The sequence below is a fragment of the Heterocephalus glaber genome, unplaced genomic scaffold (genome assembly GCF_053883595.1).
Source record: "Heterocephalus glaber isolate CG9 unplaced genomic scaffold, H.glaber_assembly_v1.0 deba00001145, whole genome shotgun sequence".
NCBI classification, from domain to species: domain Eukaryota; kingdom Metazoa; phylum Chordata; class Mammalia; order Rodentia; family Bathyergidae; genus Heterocephalus; species Heterocephalus glaber.
The window spans coordinates 975,373-996,422 of record NW_028258202.1 but is presented as its reverse complement, the minus strand read 5'-3'; the positions used below and the strand labels follow the sequence as shown (position 1 = coordinate 996,422).

Genomic DNA, 21,050 nt, shown 5'->3' with positions numbered 1-21,050 from the left:
TGGCTCTGGGCGTCAGTGCGCGTAGGAGCGGGCGTACGACCTTCATGGGCGGGGCCAGGCGGTGGCCCGGCCGATTGGCCCATTTCGAGGCTGACGGTTGGCCTTGACACCGCGTTTGCGCTCCCGCCAAGGCATCTGGAATTCAAACCGAGTGTCATGGAGGCTTACCGAGGTTTGGCGGAAGCTGAGACCTTGAGCTCAGAACAGGCTGCCCGTTATCTGAGGTATGTTTGGGCCGCCAGGCGGATCTAGGTCGCAGAGTCTGGAGGAGGATGGGGGGTGGGCTGGCCCCCAGACCCTCCCAACGCCCAAAACTGCTGAAACGAGAAGCGCGCCCGCACCCCTGGAGTAGGGCCTGAAATCGGTTCTGTACGCTGAGCAGATTTCTAACCTGGGGAGACCCTGTGCCTACGCCCCACGTGCAAAATAATCTATCATAAGAGTTCTTTTAGAGCTAGAACTTCAACTTGAGTCTTTCCAACCTACCAAGCCCCAGGCATAGGTGGTAGAAATGAATAAAACATGCTCCTAGTCGCAAATTGCATGTAATCGAGATGGAAATGCAAATGAACCTGTAAACCGATACAGTACTTCTATAATGTTTGCTAATTCTTGTAAGCTATTAAATGTTCAAGGTAGAGAATGGCCAACTATATGTTTGTGTTTTTTTAGCAAAACATTTATTGGTACATTTTAGATATACATGATGTTAACACTCATCATAGGGAATTTGCACCTGTACATGATATATCCTGCCTCTTATTATAATTATTATTATTTTTTTTGGTACCGGGGATCCAACTTGGGACCTTGCGCTTGCGAGGTAGGGCAGCGGAACCACTGAGCTAAATCCCCGGCCCTTTGCCTCTTCTTATTTTGAGACAGGGTCTCGCTATATAGTTCAGGCTGCGCTTGAACTCATTATGTAGCCCAGTCTGGCTTTGAATTTAGAGCGATCCTCCTGCCTCAGCCTCTGGAGTGCTAGGATTACAAGCTTGTGCCACCACTCTTGGCTATGAATGGCCAACTATAAAAGTCACTGAGCTAAGGGAAGACCTCACCAGAGGGGAGGAAACATTTGAGCTGTGTTTTGAGAAACGAATAAGCATTCACCAGATGATTGAGTGGGGCGCGTGGTTGTTGCTGCAATGAGCATTTTAAATTTTTAGAAAATTGTAGTAAAATACATGTAAGATTTACCTTCTTAACAATTTCAGTGGTGTTTGTTGTGTAACTCTTACCTTGTAAAACTAAAACTACAGTATACTCATTAAACAACTCTTCATTTCCCCCTTTCCCAGCCCCTAGTAACCATCATTCTTCTGTATGTCTCCATGAATTTGACTACATTAAATATCTTTTATCTCTCTGAGCACAGGGTCTTAAGTGTTCATCTGTGTTGTATCATGTTACAAGGATCCTTTTTAAGGCTGAGTAATACTCCATTGTATGTATATTCATGGATTTATCTATCTGTTGATAGGCAGGTTATGTATATATATATATATATTTTTTTTTTGCCTTACCGAGGATTGAACCCAACATCTTCACACCAAGAAAAATCCCCAGCTCTTTTTATTTTGAGATAGTGTCTGACTAATTGTAAAATTGCCCAAGCTGAGCTGGAACTTTTGATCCTTCTGTCTCAAACCTCCCAGAGTGCTAGGATTACAAGCCTGCCCCACTGCACTTGGCTGTTTCTGTATCTTGAACTGTGAATGATTCTGCAGTGAACATAGGACTGCAGATACCCTTTTTTTTTTAGTACCAGGGATCAAACTTGGGTCCTTGCACTTTCGAGGCAGGCAGCAGGACCACTGAGCTAAATCACCGGCCCTTTTTTAACCTTTATTAGTACACGTTTGCAGTAAACAATGATTACATTCATTGTAGGGAATTGGTACATGTACATTGCAGACACCTCTTTGGCGTACTGATTTCAAATCCTTTAGCTATATACCTAGAAGGGAGATTGCTGAATGGTATGGTAGTTGTATTTTTAATTTTTTTTTTTTGAGACAGGGTCTCCCTTTGTAGTTCAAGCTGGCCTTGAACTCATTGTATAGCCCAGGCTGGCCTCGAACTCGCAGTCATCTTCCTGCATCATATTCCCAAGGGCTGGGATTACAGGCATGCACCACCACGCCTGGCTTCTATTTTTTATTTTATTTTGGTACCGGGGATCAAACTCGGGACCTTGCGCTTGAGAGGCAGGCAGTGGAACCACTGAGCTACATCCCGGGCCCTATTTTTAATTTTTAAGAGATGGTCACCAGGGCCCAGGATGTGGCTCAGTGGCGCCACGCATGCCTGGCAAGTGCAAGGTCCTGAGTTCAATTCCTGGTACCGCAAAAAATAAAACAAAACAAAAACCAAGGCATGGTCTCCTAAGTTGTCCAGGCTAACCTTGAACTTGCCTCTTGCCTCACCATCCCAACTAACTGGGATTACAGGCATGTGCTACCATGTTGGGCTGCCTTTGTTTTGTTTTGTATCGGGGCTCGAACTCAGGGCCTTTTGCTTGTGAGGCAGGTGCAGTGCCACTGAACTAAATGCCCAGCCCTTGGGCTGCCTTTTTATCCCTTTAAAAAATTTTTATTATGCTAGGCATGTTGGCATGTGCTTATAATTTCTTTTTTCTTTCCCTGAGACAAGGTCTTACTGAATAGTGTAAGCTGGCCTTGAACTCACTATGTAGCCCAGGCTAGCCTTGAACTCAAAATGATCCTCCTGCCTCAGCCTCCCAAGTGCTGGGATTACAGACATGTACCACCATGCGCAGCTGTAATTTCATTTTAAAATTAATTTTCATTTTAATTTTGGCTATTTTAATTTTTTTGTATGTGTGAGACGGCCTCATTATGCAAGCCAGGCAGGCCTTGAGTTCACCATGTAGCTAAGGCTGTCTTGGAAATCTTCCTGCTGCAGCTTCTTGAGTGTTGGGATTACAGGTGTGCAGCATCACACCCAGCCTTGTTTTGTTTTTTGAGACAGGGTCTTGCTATATAGTTGAGGCTGGCCTTGAACTCACTGTGCAGCCTAGACTGACCTTGAATTTGTTGTGATCCTCCTACCTCAGCCTCCCAAGTACAGAGATCACAGGCGTGCAGCACCATACCTGGCGATGCCTATAATTTCAGTACTCTGGAAAGTTGAGGCAGGAAGATCTCAAGCTTGAGCCCAGCCTAGGCAACTCAGTGACTTAGCAAGGCCCTGTCTCAAAATAACAATTAAAAAATGGGCTGGGGTGTCTCTCAGGATGAAGGTCCTGGTTTTAATCCCCAGTACAACCCCCTAAAAATTATTGTATAGGTTGTCTTTTTATTGTGTTGATTATGTCCTTTATGTAGAGAGAATATTTTCCCCCTTGACACAAACATACATTCATTTTATTCACAGAACAGCCTGGCTTCCTCAAATAATACAAACAACTTATTCATCAGCAGGCTGGGGTGTATGTACCCAGGCGAGAGGGGACTCCTGGATACCCATCCCCACCAGCAGAGGACCATGCAAAGAAGAAGCAGTCTCGGAGATATCGAGACATAGGCTCCACAATCTGAACCAATGAAGAGAACTTGTGATTTTTTTTCCAAAATCATTGCTGTTGGGGTGGGGGATCTCAGTCTGATATCTGTAGGTACAGCAGGCTGCCTAGGTCCTTTTGCTCTCTCCCTCCATTCCCTCCACCTTTGAGCTCTTTGCCTGAGGTAGCTCTGCACGCTTTCAACCAGAGGGACTGTTACACAGAGCCATCAGTATTGTCAGTCCATTGTTTGAATGCATTCTCCAGGCAGTCTGTGCCCTTGGATGGTTGGAAGACCCAAAAGAGGTTTAAATGAGGGTAGAGTTAATCTGTATTGCACAAAAGTTGTGTGTGTGTGTGTGTGTGTGATGCTGGGGATTAAAGCTAGGGTCTCACACATTCTAGGAACTCTACCACTGAGCTACATACCCAGCCCTTTTAATTTTTTGGCAATACTGGGGATTGAATCCAGGGCCTTCGCATTGAGCTACATCCCTAGCCCTTTTTATTTTTTATTTTGAGACAGGGTTTTACTTAGTCACTAACTTGTCCAGGCTGGGATGGAACTTGGGGTCTTCCTGCCTCAGCCTCCCAGGGTGTTTACAGGCATGCGCCACCATGCCCAGTTATTTTATTTTGCTTGTTTTTTTTGGAACCGGGGATTGAACTCTGGTCCTTGTGCTTGCGCAGCAGGCGGCGAAACCACTGAGCTAAATCCCCAGACCCCAGTTATTTTATTTTGAGACAGTTCTTGCTTAGTTGTCCAGCTTCCAGTCTACCTGCCTCAGCCTCTTGAATAGCTTAGGACTACAGGCAAGGGACAGTACCACCTGCTAAAAGTTTTAAATTTTGATGTAGTACAAAGAAATGAATTGGGACAGTAAAGTAGTTGTTTCCCCTTTCAAATAAAGAATTTTTTTCTGGTTTTAAATTTTAATTTAATTTAATTTTTTGTTTTTTGAGACAGGGTCTTGCTGTGTAGTTCAGGCTAGCCTTGGACTCACTATGTAGTCCAGGCTGGCCTCCAACTCGGTGATCGTCCTGCCTCAGCCTCTTGAGTGCTGGGATTACAGATGTGTACAACATGCCTGGCTTTTTAAAAATAAAGAATATTTTTAAGGCTGTTAAAAGTCAGAATGTCTCCTTATAGAGGAGTAAGCATATCTTTGGACTAGTTAAATGACTTCCTTAAGGATGACTTGGGGAAAACTGAGAGGCTATATAGTATAGTAGGGTACTAGCTTTAGAGTTGGGTCCTTTTTTTAAAATTTTATTTATTTGTTTTTTTGCTACTGGGGATTGAACTTGGGACCTTGCACTTGCGAGGCAGGCAGTGGAACCACTTCGCTAAATCCCCGGCCGAGGTCCTTTTATTTTATTTTTTGCAGTACTGAGGATTAAACCCAGGACCTTATGCGTGCCAGGCAAACATACTACCATTAAGCTATACCCGCACCTCAAATTGGGTCATTTAGATTCAGATTACTGCCTTTGGGGTGGGAGGTGTTGGGCATGAATTTTCTGGTGTTGCAATGACAAAGGAAAACAAACTTTTGAAAGTTTCTTGGCAAGGCAAATTTTATTCCTGCAGAAGAGTGCGCAGCTGGACAAAGGCAAGCAAGCACACTGAGGTAGTTTACCTGAGTTTTATCTCTGACACACTGTCCTCACTGTGTCCCGCTCCATTGTTGGGACTCACAATTTAACCCAATTGACTAATTTAATGAGGTCATGGTTGCTAGGCAGAGCAAATTCTGTGATTCAGAAAACCCTTTGTTACAAAGTTTTATGGCAAGTGGACAGACACCGTAGACCTTTGTCTCAAGTTTTCAAGAAATGGTGAAACAAGCACACATATATTTTACAAAAATAAGACTGTACAAAAATAGGGATTCTTGCCGGGTGTGTTGGCGCACACCTGTGATCTCAGCACTTGGGAGGCTGAGGCAGGAGGATCTCCTCGAGTTCAAGGCCAGCCTGGGCTACATAATGAGTCCAAGGCCAGCCTGAACTACACAATGAGACCCTCTCTTTTAAAAAAAGGGATTATTACAAAATGGAGTTATTTTAATTCCTTTGACAGAAAAGATTACTTTTTTCCACAATGGGGTGTAGCTTAATGGTAGAGCAGTTGCCTAGCATACTCCAGGCCCTGGTTTCCATCTCCAGCACCACCAAAAAAAAAAAAATTATGGACTCTGGTGCTTACTAGCTTGGTAACTTAGTTATTTTCTCGTAGCTGAGACACCACACTAGACACTGGGCACCCACAACTTAGAGGAGAGATTTATTTTGGCTCAGTCCATAGTCTCCACTGGTTCCAAGGCAGGTCAGCATGGCAGAGGAGAAACGGCTCATGGCATAGCAGTGGGAAGCAGAGAGCTCAAGGGAGGAGGTATAGCAGATACCTCTGCCCAATATTAGCAAGCTATAAGTGGCACAAGCTTCTTGCCCCTTCGTAACTCAGCTATATTGCATTAAAAGTAACAGGGCTTGGCCGGGGATTTAGCTCAGTGGTGCCACCGCCTGCCTGGAAAGTGGAAGGTCCTGAGTTCAATCCCTGGTATCAAAAAAAAAAAAAAGTAACAGGGCTTGTAACAGAGCTTGGCTGAGTTCACTTATAGCCAAGGTCAACTGACTCCAACTAAATGCTTCCCCTCTGAATTAACCATTTGTTCTCTTCTATAAAAGATATGGTGTATATATATATATATATATAGAGAGAGAGAGAGAGAGAGAGAGAGAGAGATATTATGCTAGTGCCCTTGCTTGTGATACTGTTATCAGCAAGTGTCCTGAGGCCTGCCCAGTTCCATTCTTCCCACTCTTATAATGAGTAAACACTGGATGTCCTTGGAGTCTTTTGTCTTTGCTTCCTAGAGCAGCTTGGATCAGCCCAAGACCCAGCTTCTTCTCTCAGGTCTTCATTCTCTCTTACCTATCTCACAGACATGTACTGGCTTGAAGGAAACCCATGGTGGTAGAGTTTTTTGATTTTCTGTCTCTTATAAGGAGGGAGGAAGATAGACCTTTCCATGCTCAGGCCATGCTCAGTTGACCCACCTCCAACCAGGCTTTACTTTCCAACCTCACATTTATAAATTCACACTGATGCATAATCATGCCCTCAGGAACCAGTCACCTCCCTGAAGCCCCACCTATAATCTCATGAGGCTTTGGGGGAACATCTAGATATAAACAATAACAGTGACTTCAAGCAAGTCTCTTGACTATCCTGAACCTCACTGTTTTCATATAGAAAATGGCAGCAGATAGTAATGAGGCTTAGAACCTTTAGTTCCTCTCCCCTTCCCTGAGGAAGCTAGTGGACCCTCTCTGCTTGCACTGATTCCCCAACACTGCCTCGCACTGACACCTCTCCCTTGGTTCCACCATTTCTCTCCCGAACATTCTCAAACAATCCCTGTTTCCCCACACCCTGCAGCAGTCACTCCCTCCTCTCATAATCCTTATCCTTTCTGTACCTTTTATTCTCTCCTGGGTCCATCTCATCACCTCTCCTCTCACAATCTTTGTTTCTCCTAGTCTCTCTTATCCTTATAAATCCACACCCCCCCCAAAGTATCCACTTCTCTGTTGTTCCTAATTCTGCTCTTTGACACAGTCCTACTCTCTCATACTCATACTCTCACCCTTTTTCTGCGACTTTCCTTCCCTTTCTGTGTCTCTATTGTATAAGCACTGAAAGAGCACTCTGAATCTGCTGCTGTCACACTTCCCTCCCTCTCTTCCTCTGTTCCCTTCCCTTCCCATCCTTTCCCAGTATTGGGGATTGAACCCAAGGCCTTCACCCTGAGCTACATCTCCAGCTCTTATTTGTTTACTTTTGAGACAGGTTGTTGCTAAGTTGCCTAGGCTGGCCTCAAACTCGTGATCCTCCTGCCTCAGCCTCCAGAGCAGCTAGGATTTCAGGCATGCACTATCATGCCCAGCTTGCACACATTGTCACACACCTTCATCGTCTGTCACATACAGTGTCTCGGGCACACTGTGTCACTCATGTTCTCCCTTGACCATCAGCTCTTCTCTTGTGCACCCTCTGCTGCTCACACTCCCTTTCTGGCATTCATGTTCTGTTTCTGTCTCTCTCCCTATCACCCACCTCTCTTGTGACACCCACCTGTTCACACTTTCACCTACTGACTAGCTTTTGTTTATTTTACTTGCCATCCTCTTGCTCTCTGCCATCCCACCTCTTGTCACTCTGCCATCCTCCCCACTCTCTGTTCCCTAGTCACCCCTTCTCCCTTTCTTGGTCACTCATGGTCTCCACTTCTGCCTCTATCATCCATTTTCTTTCTGTTGCCCACCCTTTTCCTGTCACCCACTGTCTCATTTCTCACCCTCTTTTCCCTTCTTTCACTGCATCATTCTGGGTTCAGTCAGCAGATAGAAACCACTCAGTAGATCGAAACAGGAATTTAATATAAAGAATTATTAAACTGATATGAGATCCCTAACAGATGAATGAGATCAGGTGTCAGGTCTGTTGCCCAACCACCAGTTAGTTTTGGTGGATGCCTGATGAGGGTACAGCAGGGGATAAAAGAATAACATACAAAGAACACGGAATAAAGAATAATGAATAATAGTTTATTACTGGGGGGGGCTGAGAATAGATCTAGCTCTCTCCTGGCTAAGACCACCTGATCTTAGCTCTATTCTGGATAAGACCATAAGCTCTGTATTGGTCAGTATTTATGATTATACAACATAGCAAAGGGGTGTGAAGGCAGATGTAGGGAATAGCAGAACTAATGCACTAATGAACCAGGCTTGGAAAAGGTGAGTAGCTATGTATACTTGTAAAGGACAGGTCACAGTTAACAAGCCACCTGTGCTATCTTGCAGGTCATAGCTAGCAAGCCACCTGCATTATCTTTAGCTAGCATTTGATCTGGGAAAATGGCTGCACAGAGTCATAATTCCTCAACTGTAATGTTTTCTTGCTATTGAAGACATCACAGTCTCATTGATCATTAAGATCTCAGTTATGACCGTTGGGTTAGGGAAGTCTGTCTCTGTACACCAGTGAAAGGCTCAATTAGCAAGTCACACTTAGACCTTGAAGTGACTCATAATCTTAATCAATATCTGAATCCCTAAGCCAGATCAATAATATCTAAAACCTAGTGCTCGCTTCAGCAGCACATATAATAATATCTAAAACCTGATCAGTGCGGTTTCAAGCTGATCTCCTGCAATCAGGTCTGAGGGAACTCCGGATGGTACCTGGGCTAAGGGAGATTCTTCAAGGAAAAGCAAATTTGTAGGAAGTTCAGACTCCTTAGAGAGGATGTGGGTCAGCCCACTGGCTAACAGAGCCACTTGCTGGTTTTGCCAGGCTGGAGCTGGTGCGCAGTTCCAGGACCACTGGACAGCAGCCAGAGGTGTGACATGCTGGAGAGCTGGGGGTCCAGGAATGGGAGCTTCAGGCCTTGCAGAGGGCACTGGCTCCTATGGCAGGTGGGAGGTCTCCAGAAACTGATATGTGTAGAGTGTGCTTGAGAAGGTTACCCTAGGCCAGCCGGGGCTCGGGGTCATTGAGGATCTGCTTGCTCTGTGTGGCTAGGAGCGAGCTCCACAGGATATCATCCTCACCTACAGCAGCTGGAAACATCTACCAGCACTCTGCTGAGAAGCTTGCTATGGTGTTCACTGCAAAGAAGGGACACTTATTCTGTCAGCACAGAGCAGGTATGGGAAGGTGAATCTGGAGACAGGCATGGTGGCATATTCTAATCCCAGAACTCTGAGGCAGGATGATCACAAGTTCAAGACCAGCCTGGGCAACTTAGTGACTTAGTAAGACCCTGTCTCAAAATAAAAAGGGCTTGGTTCAACCCCCAGCACCACCAACAATCAGACTTGGGGGGTGGGATTTGGAACTGAAAGGCAATAATGATTGGAGAGCCACCCACTCTCTATGTTGCCCACCTTCTGTCTCTGAAACTTACTGTGGCTCTGTCACTTGTCTGCTTGCATTCTCTACTGTCCATGCTTGTTGTCACCTATCTAGTCTTCTGTGAGTCACCCCCTTCTTTACTGTTGTCCTGCTCACTGTGTCTGTCACTCATTCTCTTGTATCTTTCAGTTGCCCTCTCTCACTGTCTCTTTTGCCCACATGTACATTCTGTTGTTCTCCCTTTCTTTTGTGGTACTGGGAAAAGTAGGTTTTTTTTCTTTTTTTTCTGGTACCAGGGATCGAACTCAGGACCTTGCACTTGTGAGGCAGGCGCGGTGCCACCGAGCTAAATCCCCAGCCCTTTCTTTTATGGTACTGGGGATTAAACCTAGGTGTGCTCTCTTCTACCACTGGAGCTACATCCCCAGCTGTTTTTTATTTTTTACTTTTGAGACAGGTTTGCTAAATTGCCCAGGCTGGGCTTGAACTTGTGATCCTTCTATATCAGCTGTGATTATCCTCAGTGCTATGATTAGTCATGTGCCACTGTGCCTGGTTTGCCTCCTCTTGCTTTGTCACCCAGTCCACTCTACTGCCCACCCTCCCTCGTCATTGCCTTCATTTTTTTCCTATGTTACTCACCCTGTGTCTCCACTGTCCACTTCACTGTGTGAGCCATCCTCAGTCTGTATTGCCCACTCTATTGGCCTCTTGTGCATTCTCTTCTTGTCACCTCCATCCTTTCTCTTTGTTGCCCTCCTTTCTCCTATCTTCTCTGTCCACATCTTCCCTGTCACACATCATTGTTTCTCCTTTGCCCACCCTGTTCCCCTCTTTTTTGGCTGCTTTGTCTGTCAGCATTCTGTCACCCATTTGCTCGCTCTATCAGTCACCTACTCTCTTGCCCACTGTCTGTTGCTCATTGGCCTGTTCTCTCTGTGCCAGCACATATACCTTGTTGCCCACACACTGTCACACACAGTCTCTTTGTTGTGTATATTTTCTCTGTTACCTTTTCCACAGCACTGTCTTCCTGTCAAAACACCTTTTTTTGAAACCTATTTTTCACAACATTTTCTCTTAACGCCATTCACTGTCTATTCAGTTTTTCTATCATACACCATCTCTGTAATACAGGCTTTCTCTTTTTCATACTGTATAAAGTTTGGGAGGGTGTTCTGTTTTATTTTATGGTACTAAGGATTGAACCCAGGGCCTGGCGCATAACTAGGTGTCTTAGTTACTTTTTGCGTTGCTGAGGCAAAATACCCAATATCCAAAGTTAAACAAGAAAAGGTTTATTTCGGCTCATAGTTTACAGAGGTTTCAGTCCATAGGTGGCTAGCTCCAAGGCAGGATGGCATGGCAGAGGGGCACTGCAGAGCAGGCAGGAGGCAGCAGCAGACAAGTAGCAAAAAAGTGGAAGCAGCCAGCAGCCTTCTTTCTGTCCCTTATATTCTAGGCTACCTGCCCTTGGGTGGGTAGCACTCATAACCAGGGTGGGGCACCCTTAATCCCAGCATCACACACTCTAGATTCAGCCACCTCCAAAAAGCCCATACAACTGCATGAGGTTTTGGGGGGACATCTAGGTACAAGCCATAATACTACACCAGGCTCTGTCCCTCTTTTTAAAATTTTATTTACAGGGCCGGGGATTTAGCTCAGTGGTTCCGCCACCTGCCTTGCAAGCGCAAGGTCCCTAGTTTGATCCCTGGTACCAAAAAAAAATTTATTTACAGACAGGGTCTTACTAAATTGCCTGGGCTGGCTTGGAACTTGTGATCATCCTGCCTCACCTTCCCAAGTAGCTGGGACTACAGACATGCACCACCAAGCCTTGCTGATTTTTTTATTTTTTGAAGACAGGGGTCCACTATGTTGCCCAAGCTATCTCAAACTCATTGGCTCAAGCAGTCCTGTCTTTGTCTACTGAGTAGATGGGGCTACCGGTATACACCACCACATCCAGCTTTTTTTTCATATATATGTGTAACATTATTTTGGTCGTATAGATCCCATTACCCTCCATGCCACCCTTCCCTCTTATTCACGTCCTCTTGTCTAGTGAGAGTATCGCTTTACTTTCATATTATCTTTGGTTTTTTCTTTTTTATAGCTGGCTTTTATGATCTGTTTTCTTATTCTTTTTGTTTATTTTCTGTTTTTTTGGGGTTTTTTTCAGACAGGGCCTTGCTATGCAGTCCAGGCTGGCCTTGAGCTCACGATGTAGTTCATGCTATCCTCGAACTTGCAGCAATCTTCCTGCCTCAGCCTCCTGAGTGCTGGGATTACAGGCATGTTCACCACACTCAGCTATTGGAGTGTTGTTTTCTTTTTCCTCCCACTACTGGGGATCGAACTCAGGACCTTGCACTTACGAGGCAGGTGCAGTGCCACTGAGCTAAATCACCGGCCCTTGGAGGGTGGTTTTTTTGTTTTTTGGGTTTTTTTTAATACTTCTCTGTTCTCTCTCCTCTGTTTTCCTCATTTGTTCTCTTCCTAGTTTGCTGGATCTTTTGTGTGCTCTCCCCTCTTCGTGGCTTTCTGCTTTTTTCTGTCTCAACAGCTTTATTGATTTGTTTGTTTGTTTGTTTGTTGAGACGGGGTCTTGCTATGTAGTTCAGCCTGGTCTGGAATTCACTATGTAGACCAGGCTGGCCTCGAACTCATGGTGATCCTCCAGCCTCAACTTCCTGAGTGTTGGGATTACAGGCATGCACCACCACTCCAGGCTCAACAACTTTATTGAAATATAGTTCATACACCATACATATAATTCACTCATTTTTTAAAATTCACTCATTTAAAATGTACAATTCAGTGGCATTTAGTTTATTCATCAAATTGTGTATCTATCACCACAGTCAATTTTAGAACATTTTTACTACCCTTCAAACCTCACCTAGGCACATTGATGCACAACTATAATCCCAGCTACTCTGAGGCTGAGGCAGGGGGATCGCAAATTTGATGCCAGCCTGGGCAAATAAAGTTTTGGGGTTTTTTTGGTTTTTTTTGGGGGGGGGTGTTTGTTTCTTTGTTGGTTGGTTTTTGGTTTTTTTTGTTTTGTTTTGTTTTGTTTTTTGGTACCGGTGATCAAACTCGGGAACTTGTGCTTATGAGGCAGGAGCCAGAACCACTGAGCTACATCCCCGGCCCTGGCAAATAAAGTTTTAAAAAGGCTGAGGATGTAGCTCAGTGGTAGAGTATTTGCCTAGCATGCATGAGATTCCAGGTTCAATCCCCTGTGCCGTGCAAAAAAAAAATTTTTTTTTAGCCATAACTCTCATTTCCTTTTTGCCCCCTTCATCTGCAACCACTAATCTTCTTCCTATGTATATATAGGTTTCTCTATTTGTGCATTTTTTTAGCAAAACATTTATGGTACATTTTAGATATACATAATAACATTCATCATAGGGAATTTGTATCTGTACATGATATATCTTGCTTTTTTCCCCATTCCCCCCTCCAACCTCTCTTTCCTCCTTATATACAAAAGCTTTGTTTCCATTTTTTCCTTCTATTTTTTTCTTGTCCCTACTTCCCTTTCCCCTCCTTCCTCCCTTGTTCCCCTTTTCTTTTAAACACTTTCTTCCCATTTCCCAACATCTATTATACATTTCAGTCCTTATTTCTACTTTCAGTTTCTCACACTAGTGAAACAATGCAGTATTTAAACATGTGCGTCCAATTTATTTCACTTAAGAGTATGGTCTAAAGGTACATCTACTTAGCTAGAAATGTCTCAATCTCATCCTTCTTTATGGCTGAGTAGTACTCCATTGTATAAAAAACCCCCACATCTTCTTTATCCACTCATCAGCTGATGGGTATTTGAGCTGTTTCCAAGATTTAGCTATTACACACTGTGCTGCTATAAACATAAATGTGCATATATCATTGTGGCATGATGCTTTTAATTCTTCCGGGATGATATCTAGAAGAGAGATAGCTGGGTCAAATGGAACCTCTAATGTTAGTTGTTTGAAGATGCTCCACACTGATTTCCACAGTGGTTGCACCAGTCTACACTCCCACCAACAGTGGAGAAGGGTTCCTTTGTCCCCACAGCCTCCAGCATTTGTTATTGGTTGATTTCTGGATAGCAGCCATTCTTTCTGAAGTGAGATGGAATCTCAGTGTTTTGTTTTTTTTGTTTTTTTGGTACCGAGGAGGATCGAACTCAGGACCTTGCACTTGCAAGGCAGGCGCGGCACCACTGAGCTAAATCCCTAGCCCATCTCAGTATTTGTTTTAATTTGCATTTCATGAATGACCAGTGATGTTGAACATTTTTTCATATATTTATTTGCTGTTTCTAATTCTTCATCTGAGAAGTGTCTTCATTTCAGATGCCCATTTTTGGATTGGGTCTTTAAATTTGGGGGGGGGGGTCTGGTTTTTTGAGTTCTTTATATATTCTAGATAATAGTTCTTTATCTGAATAGCTGGTAAAAATTTTTCCACACTGTGGGTTGTCTCTTCACTCTGTTGGTGGTTTCTCTTTCTATGCAAATGCTTTTTAATAAGATAAGGTCCCAGTTGTTGATTCTTTGTAGCATTTTCCATGCAATCTGGGTTTAGTTCATGAAGTCTTTGCCTACTCCTATGTCCTCAAGCATTCTACCTATTCTCTCTTCCAGGAGATTTAGTGTTTCTGTTTTAATATTTAGATCTTTGATCCATTTTGATTTTAGATTAGTGCATGGTGAAAGATATGCATCTAGTTTCAATCTTCAGCATGTGGAAAGCCAGTATTTCCAGCACCATTTATTAAAGAGGGTATCTTTCTTCCAATGAGGCTATTTGGCTTCTTTGTCAAAGATAAGGTGGCTGAGTATGTCTGGAGTTGTTTCTGTATCCTCTAGTCTGTTCCATTGATCCTTGGGTCTGTTCTTTTGCAAGTACCATGTTGTTTTTATCACAGTAGCTTTGTAGTGTAATTTCAGGTCAGGGATTGTGATGTCCCCTGCCTTGTCTTTGTTGCCCAGGATTGCCTTTGCTATTCTAGGTCTCTTCTGGTTCCAAATGAATTTTAAGATTGTTTTTGCTAATTCTGTGAAATACGTTGTAACATAGGTCACTTCTGACCCAGATATGCAGGGATGTTACCCCCACACACACCAAGCAAGCGCTCAGTTCTTATTCTCTTTTGTTTTGTTTTGGTTTAGTTTCGGTTTTTTGAGACAGGGTCTTGCTGTGTAGTCCAGACTGTCCTTGAAGTCACTATGTAGCTCAGGTTGACCTCAAACTCAAGATTCTCCTGTATCTGGCTGGGCATGGTGGCTCATGCCTATAATCCCAGCACTTGGGAGGCTGAGGCAGGAGGATCTTCACGAATTTGAAGCCAGCCTGAGGTACATAGTGAGTTCAGGGCCAGGCTGAACTACAGAGGGAGACCCTGCCTCAAAAAAAAAAAAAAAAGATCCTCCTGCCTCAACCTCCTACATTGCTGGGATTATAGACCTGTGCCATTGCACCTGGCTATTTGCTTAAGTGATGGCAGCAGCTGCTGCTACTACTGCTGCTGCTTTTCTTCCTCCCCCTCCCCCTCTCTTCTCTCCTCCCATCCCCTCCCCTCCCCTTCTGTAATCCTAGGAATTGAACCCAGGATCTTATACATGCTAGGCAAGTGCTTTATCAGTGAACTACATCCCAAGCTCTCGCTGTGGTTTTAGAGACAGGGTCTCAGTATGTAGCTCAGGCTGGCCTTGAACTCACTATGTAGCCCAGGCTGGCCTTAAACTCATGGTGATCCTCCTGCCTTAGACTCCCATGTGCTGGACAGGGTGTGTGTCACCATGCCCAGCTCATTGTGGCTTTAATTGACACATCCTTAATGGCTAAGTGATGTTGGTGATCTTTTTGTGTACTTATATGGCATCTATATATCTTCTCCAGTGAAATTTCTGTGCATGTCTTTTGTCTTTTCCTAACTGGATTATACGGTTTTTCTGTTAAGTTTAGAAAATTCTTTACATATGATGGCTTTCTTTGGCATCTTCTGTGCTAATCTTTCCCATCCAGAATTGAGGATGTTAAAAACCCAGCTACAGTTTAGATTCTGAAATGAACTCTAAAGCTTTCTTAGACTGAATACTGAATGTTCAATCTATTTCCTTTTGATGTTATGTGTATAATTTTTTTTAATCTTTTTTGTAGATATGTGAAAGAGGCCAAAGAAGCAACTAAGAATGGAGATCTGGAGGAAGCACTTAAGCTTTTCAGTTTTGCAAAGGACATTTTTCCCAATGAAAAGCTAATGAGCAGAATCCAGAAACTACAGGAAGCCTTGGAAGAGTTGGAAGAACATGAAGATGATGAATTTACAGATGTGTGCAACTCTGGCCTGCTACTTTATCGAGAACTGTACAACCAACTATTTGAGCACCAGAAGGAAGGTGTAGCTTTCCTCTACAGTCTATACAAGGATAAAAGAAAAGGAGGTATCTTGGCAGATGATATGGGATTGGGGAAGACTGTTCAAATTATTGCTTTTCTCTCTGGTATGTTTGATGCTTCACTTGTGAATCATGCGCTGTTAATCATGCCAACCAATCTCATCAGCATGTGGGTAAAAGAATTTTCTAAATGGACTCCAGGAATGAGAGTCAAAACTTTTCACGGCCCTAGCAAGGATGAACGTACCAGAAGCCTCAACCGGGTTCAGCAAAGGAATGGTGTTGTTATCACTACATATCAAATGTTAATCAACAATTGGCAGCAGCTTTCAAGCTGTAATGGCCAAGTATTTGTGTGGGACTATGTCATCCTTGATGAAGCACATAAAATAAAGAGCTCATCTACTAAATCAGCAATATGTGCTCGTGCTATCCCCGCAAGTAATCGCCTCCTCCTCACAGGAACCCCAATTCAGAATAATTTACAGGAACTATGGTCCCTATTTGACTTTGCTTGCCAAGGATCCCTGCTAGGAACATTAAAAACTTTTAAAATGGAGTATGAAAATCCTATTGTTAGAGCAAGAGAGAAGGATGCTACTCCAGGGGAAAAAGCCTTGGGACTTAAGATATCTGAAAACTTGATGGAAATAATAAAACCCTATTTTCTCAGGAGGACTAAAGAAGAAGTACAGAAGACAAAGTCAAACATCCCAGAGGTCAGACCCACTGAAAAGAATTCAGGTGTTGATGCCATCTGTGAAATGCCTTCTCTTTCCAGGAAAAATGATTTAATTATTTGGATACGTCTTGTACCTTTACAAGAAGAAATATACAGGAAATTTGTGTCTTTAGATCACATCAAGGAGTTGTTAATGGAGACACGCTCACCCTTGGCTGAGTTAGGAGTCTTAAAGAAGTTGTGTGATCATCCTAGGCTTCTGTCTACACGGGTTTGTCATTTGCTGCATCTAGGGACTGCCAAAATCTCTGGTCAAGATGGAAATGAGGAAGATTCCTCAGATGTGGATGCCATTGCTCATGTAACTGATGATACACTGATGGAAGAATCTGGAAAAATGATATTCTTAATTGACTTGCTGAAGAGACTGCGAGATGAAGGGCATCAAACTCTAGTATTTTCTCAATCAAGACAAATTCTAAACATCATTGAACGCCTCTTAAGGAATAAACATTTTAAGATATTGCGAATTGATGGCACAGTTACTCATCTTTTGGAACGAGAAAAAAGGATTAACTTATTCCAGCAAAATAAAGATTATTCTGTTTTTCTGCTTACCACTCAAGTCGGTGGTGTTGGCTTAACATTAACTGCAGCAACTAGAGTGGTCATTTTTGACCCTAGCTGGAATCCCGCAACTGATGCTCAAGCTGTGGATAGGGTTTACCGAATTGGACAAAAAGAAAATGTTGTGGTTTATAGGCTAATCACTTGTGGGACTGTAGAGGAAAAAATATACAGAAGACAGGTTTTCAAGGGCTCATTAATCAGACAAACTACTGGTGATAAGAAGAATCCATACCGCTATTTCAATAAACAAGAATTAAGAGAGCTCTTTACAGTTGAGGATCTCCAGAACTCTGCAACTCAGTTGCAGCTTCAGTCACTGCATGCTGCTCAAAGGAGATCTGATAAGACCCTAGATGAACACATTACCTACCTACACTCTCTGGGAATAGCTGGAATCTCAGACCATGATTTGATATATACACGTGATCTGTCTGTTAAAGAAGAGCTCGATGTGATAGAAGAATCTCAGTATATTCAGCAAAGAGTTCAGAAAGCTCAATTCCTTGTTGAATTCGAGTCTCAAAATACAGTGGAAAAACAAAGAACTGGAAATGAGGGGGCCTGGCCAACAGCACCTTTGTTTTTTTCTCAAACAAAGAAGAAATGCCCTGAATTGAAGAAACCACAACACTGGCCTTCATCTCTTACAACTACTCATCCTACCCAGGAAGGAGTTATCAGTTTTCAAATGGCAAATTTAAGCATTGAGGATCAAGACTTCTCCAGTGTAAAGATGCATATGACCATGCTACAAGATAGTATGCATTCATGTGAAAATACATTTCATACTGACTCTGTAGCTACATTAACCAAGGAGTTTGGAAGTGTAGAAGAAATCTGGACTGCCTCATTACAGGGAACCGCAAAAAGCTTTGCGGTTGAAAACGAGGCTCTGCAAAAAAAGTCATTACAAGAAGAGCCTGAGCAAGAGGCACTGCAAGAGAACCCCTTGGGAAGTTTTAATTATTTAGCTAGCCAATCAGTCAAAGCTGATCTTGCACCAAATCTAGATCTACAGGATGATAAGATTTTCGATCACTATAGTATCTGGCCCAGCAATCCCATAACAAATGAAAATCAAAACACAAAATCAAATGTATCTGTTATTGAAATATCTAATGAATTGTCAGCATCCCATAGTGTACTGCAGGGTGCCCAAGCAAATGAGGCCAAGTCAGAAGGGGAACCTGTAGCATCTTTGCCTCAGTATGCTTGCGACTTCAATCTTTTCCTGGAAGACTCTGCAGACAATACACAAAATCTCTCCACTCAGTCTTTGGAGTATGTTGAGAAAGAAAATAGCTTGTGTGGCTCTGCAGCTAACTGTAGTGCAGAGTCTGTGCACAGCAATTTGGATTCTTCTAAGAAAGACAATGACCCAGAAGAAGTGGTAGTTAATGTTAAAAACAGAAGCAAAGCTAGAAGGATCGTTTCAGATGATGAAGATGAAGATGATTCTTTTAAAGGTACTTCAAGCATAAGTCCATTCAGCACGTCTCTCTATCATTTCTCATCTGTGAAACAATTTGATGCTTCTACTCCCAAAGATGACAGTCTACCTGGAAGATTCTTTTCACCCAAAATATCTGATAGTATAAATAAGTCTGTAAACCCTAGGAGATCTCTAGCTTCTAGAAGGTCTCTGATTAATGTGGTTTTAGACCATGTGGAGGATATGGAGGAAAGACTTGACAACAGTAAAGCAGAGGGCACTGGAGATGATCTGAAGGAAGGAGCAGAAGAAAGCAGTGACAAAGCTTCAGAGCATACAGAAGATCCTTCTGGAGAAAGGCCATCTGCAGAAAATAAGTCTGGTGGGCTAACTGTGTCTAAGCCACTAGACTCCAGCCTACCAACCTCTCCTGGTTCTCCTGACCCTTTGTCTGCTGGGCTCGTGGTTGATTCTCCCCAAGATAAGGCAATGGAAGCTGCAAATGATTATGAGACTCTTATAACTCAAGGAAAAGAACTGAAACAGTGTGGGAAAATACAGGAGGCCTTAAACTGCCTAGTTAAAGCGCTTGATATAAAAAGTTCTGATCCTGAAGTCATGCTTATGACTTTGAGTTTGTATAAGCAACTTAGCAACACTTGAAGTTGTGATCTATTTGTTGTGGTTTTGTGGGGGTTTTGTTTGTCTTTTGAGATAGAGTCCTACTATAACTTGATTTAGTCTCCTGAGTTCTGCATTACAGGTGTGCATCATGCCCATTTGTTTATTGCATTTTTAAAGTGGAACCGAATGAGTCGATTTTTGTTTCCTTGTGTCCTTTGGCAGCATGAAGCATTTGTGCTTAAGCAAGAAAGATCTCATAAAGCAAGTTCTGCCTCTGCCTCCTAGCTCCTGTTCCCCCTCCCCCAATATATTATTTTTCTGAGCATCAGGTTACTATTTCTTCACTTGAATATTTTTTCTTTTAGGCATACTATAAACTTAAGGAACTGTGTCTTTTGGGGGTTTTTTGGTAATACTAGGTCTTAAAGTCATTTTTTTTATGCTGAGACAGGGTCTTGCTAAGTCCCCATGTTGTCCAGGTTGGGCTCAAACTTGCAGTCTTCGTGCCTCATCCTCTCAGGGTGCTGGGATTATATGTGTACACCACCACACCCAGCCTGAAGTTTTAGTAAAATTATTCTATTTTACACTAAAAGGGATTACTTCTGTATATCACAATTCAGATAAGACAATTAAAGTTACTTTTCTCAAGTGTTTTCTTTTCCATTTACTTTCTTTCACTGAGATGATACTGGAAAATGCATATGGAAATACCTTAGTTCAGGCTAGAGCTTGTCAGTACATTCCAAATCTAAAACATCTCCATTAAGGCTTATGCTTTCACTTTAACATAGAAGGTACCTGTGCTAGCTTTCATTCTCATTGGTTGCCTGCCCCAGGTCACTTTGCTGACCACTAATCCATTCCTCACTCACCATTACACACACATTCTCCTTTTCTCCAAACTAGCTATCTGCTGTCTGTTTTGACATAGATCATCACATTCTGTCTTTGGGTTGTAAACAGGACAGAAGTTTCATTTGCACTCGGGAACATAAAGTACAGCATAGCACTCTATTCTGTTGCTAGAAAAAGGGAATTGCTTATCAAGTATCTACTGTGCATTGGGTGCTTTATAAGGGCTTATTATTTAATCCTTGCCATAATCCTTTAAGATAGTAGCATTTTCATTTTTCATTTCAGGAAACTTCTAAGGCTCAGTGAGACTGTGACCTGCCCATGCTGATATAATAAGGCATGAAAAATATTTTTAACCTTGAATTACATAATGAAAAGCCACTATAATACACAGCTGCTTTTACTCCTAATACTTCTGACACCAAATGTGTAGAGGTTTTCCAAACAAAGCAATTCTCCAATTCTCTGGACACCAACCAGTGTCCTATAATTCAATACTGACACTATCCAGCTGTTATGGCTTATTATCTAGATGTCCCCCCAAAGCCTCATGCACTCATAGGTGGGGCTTTTGGGAGTGACTGTATCATGGGCGTCTGATACTGGATCTGTCCACTGATTGGTTTAGCATAGTTCTGGATGTGGATCATGGATTCACTGAAGAGGGAAGACCCACCCTGGCTGTGAGTGGAACCAACCAATAGGCTTATACAGCCTGGATGGAATAAAAAGGGAATGAAGAAGGAAGTCTGGCTTCTTCCTGTCTACCATGCCATGAACTGTTTTCTCCTCTGCTACGCCACCCTGCCTTTGAACCAGCCCGCTATGGACTGAAACCCTTACAGACTGAGCTAAAATAAACCTTTTGAGCTGGGGATTTAGCTCAGTGGTTCCGCCGTCTGCCTTGCAAGCGCAAGGTCCGGAGTTCAATCCCCGGTACTGAGAAAAACCCAAAAAAACCTTTC

General features: G+C 43.0%; 1 protein-coding gene across 1 annotated transcript; it reads left to right on the top strand.

Annotated features, from left to right (window-relative positions):
* The first annotated feature begins 29 nt into the window (after positions 1 to 29).
* Ercc6l (ERCC excision repair 6 like DNA helicase) lies at positions 30 to 19,878 on the top strand. Its single transcript, XM_004872662.4, has 2 exons — positions 30 to 224; positions 15,621 to 19,878. Exons 1-2 carry the CDS (start codon positions 157 to 159, stop codon positions 19,264 to 19,266), a joined length of 3,714 nt encoding a protein of 1,237 aa, XP_004872719.1. The 5' UTR covers positions 30 to 156; the 3' UTR covers positions 19,267 to 19,878.
* Positions 19,879 to 21,050: the final 1,172 nt, after the last annotated feature.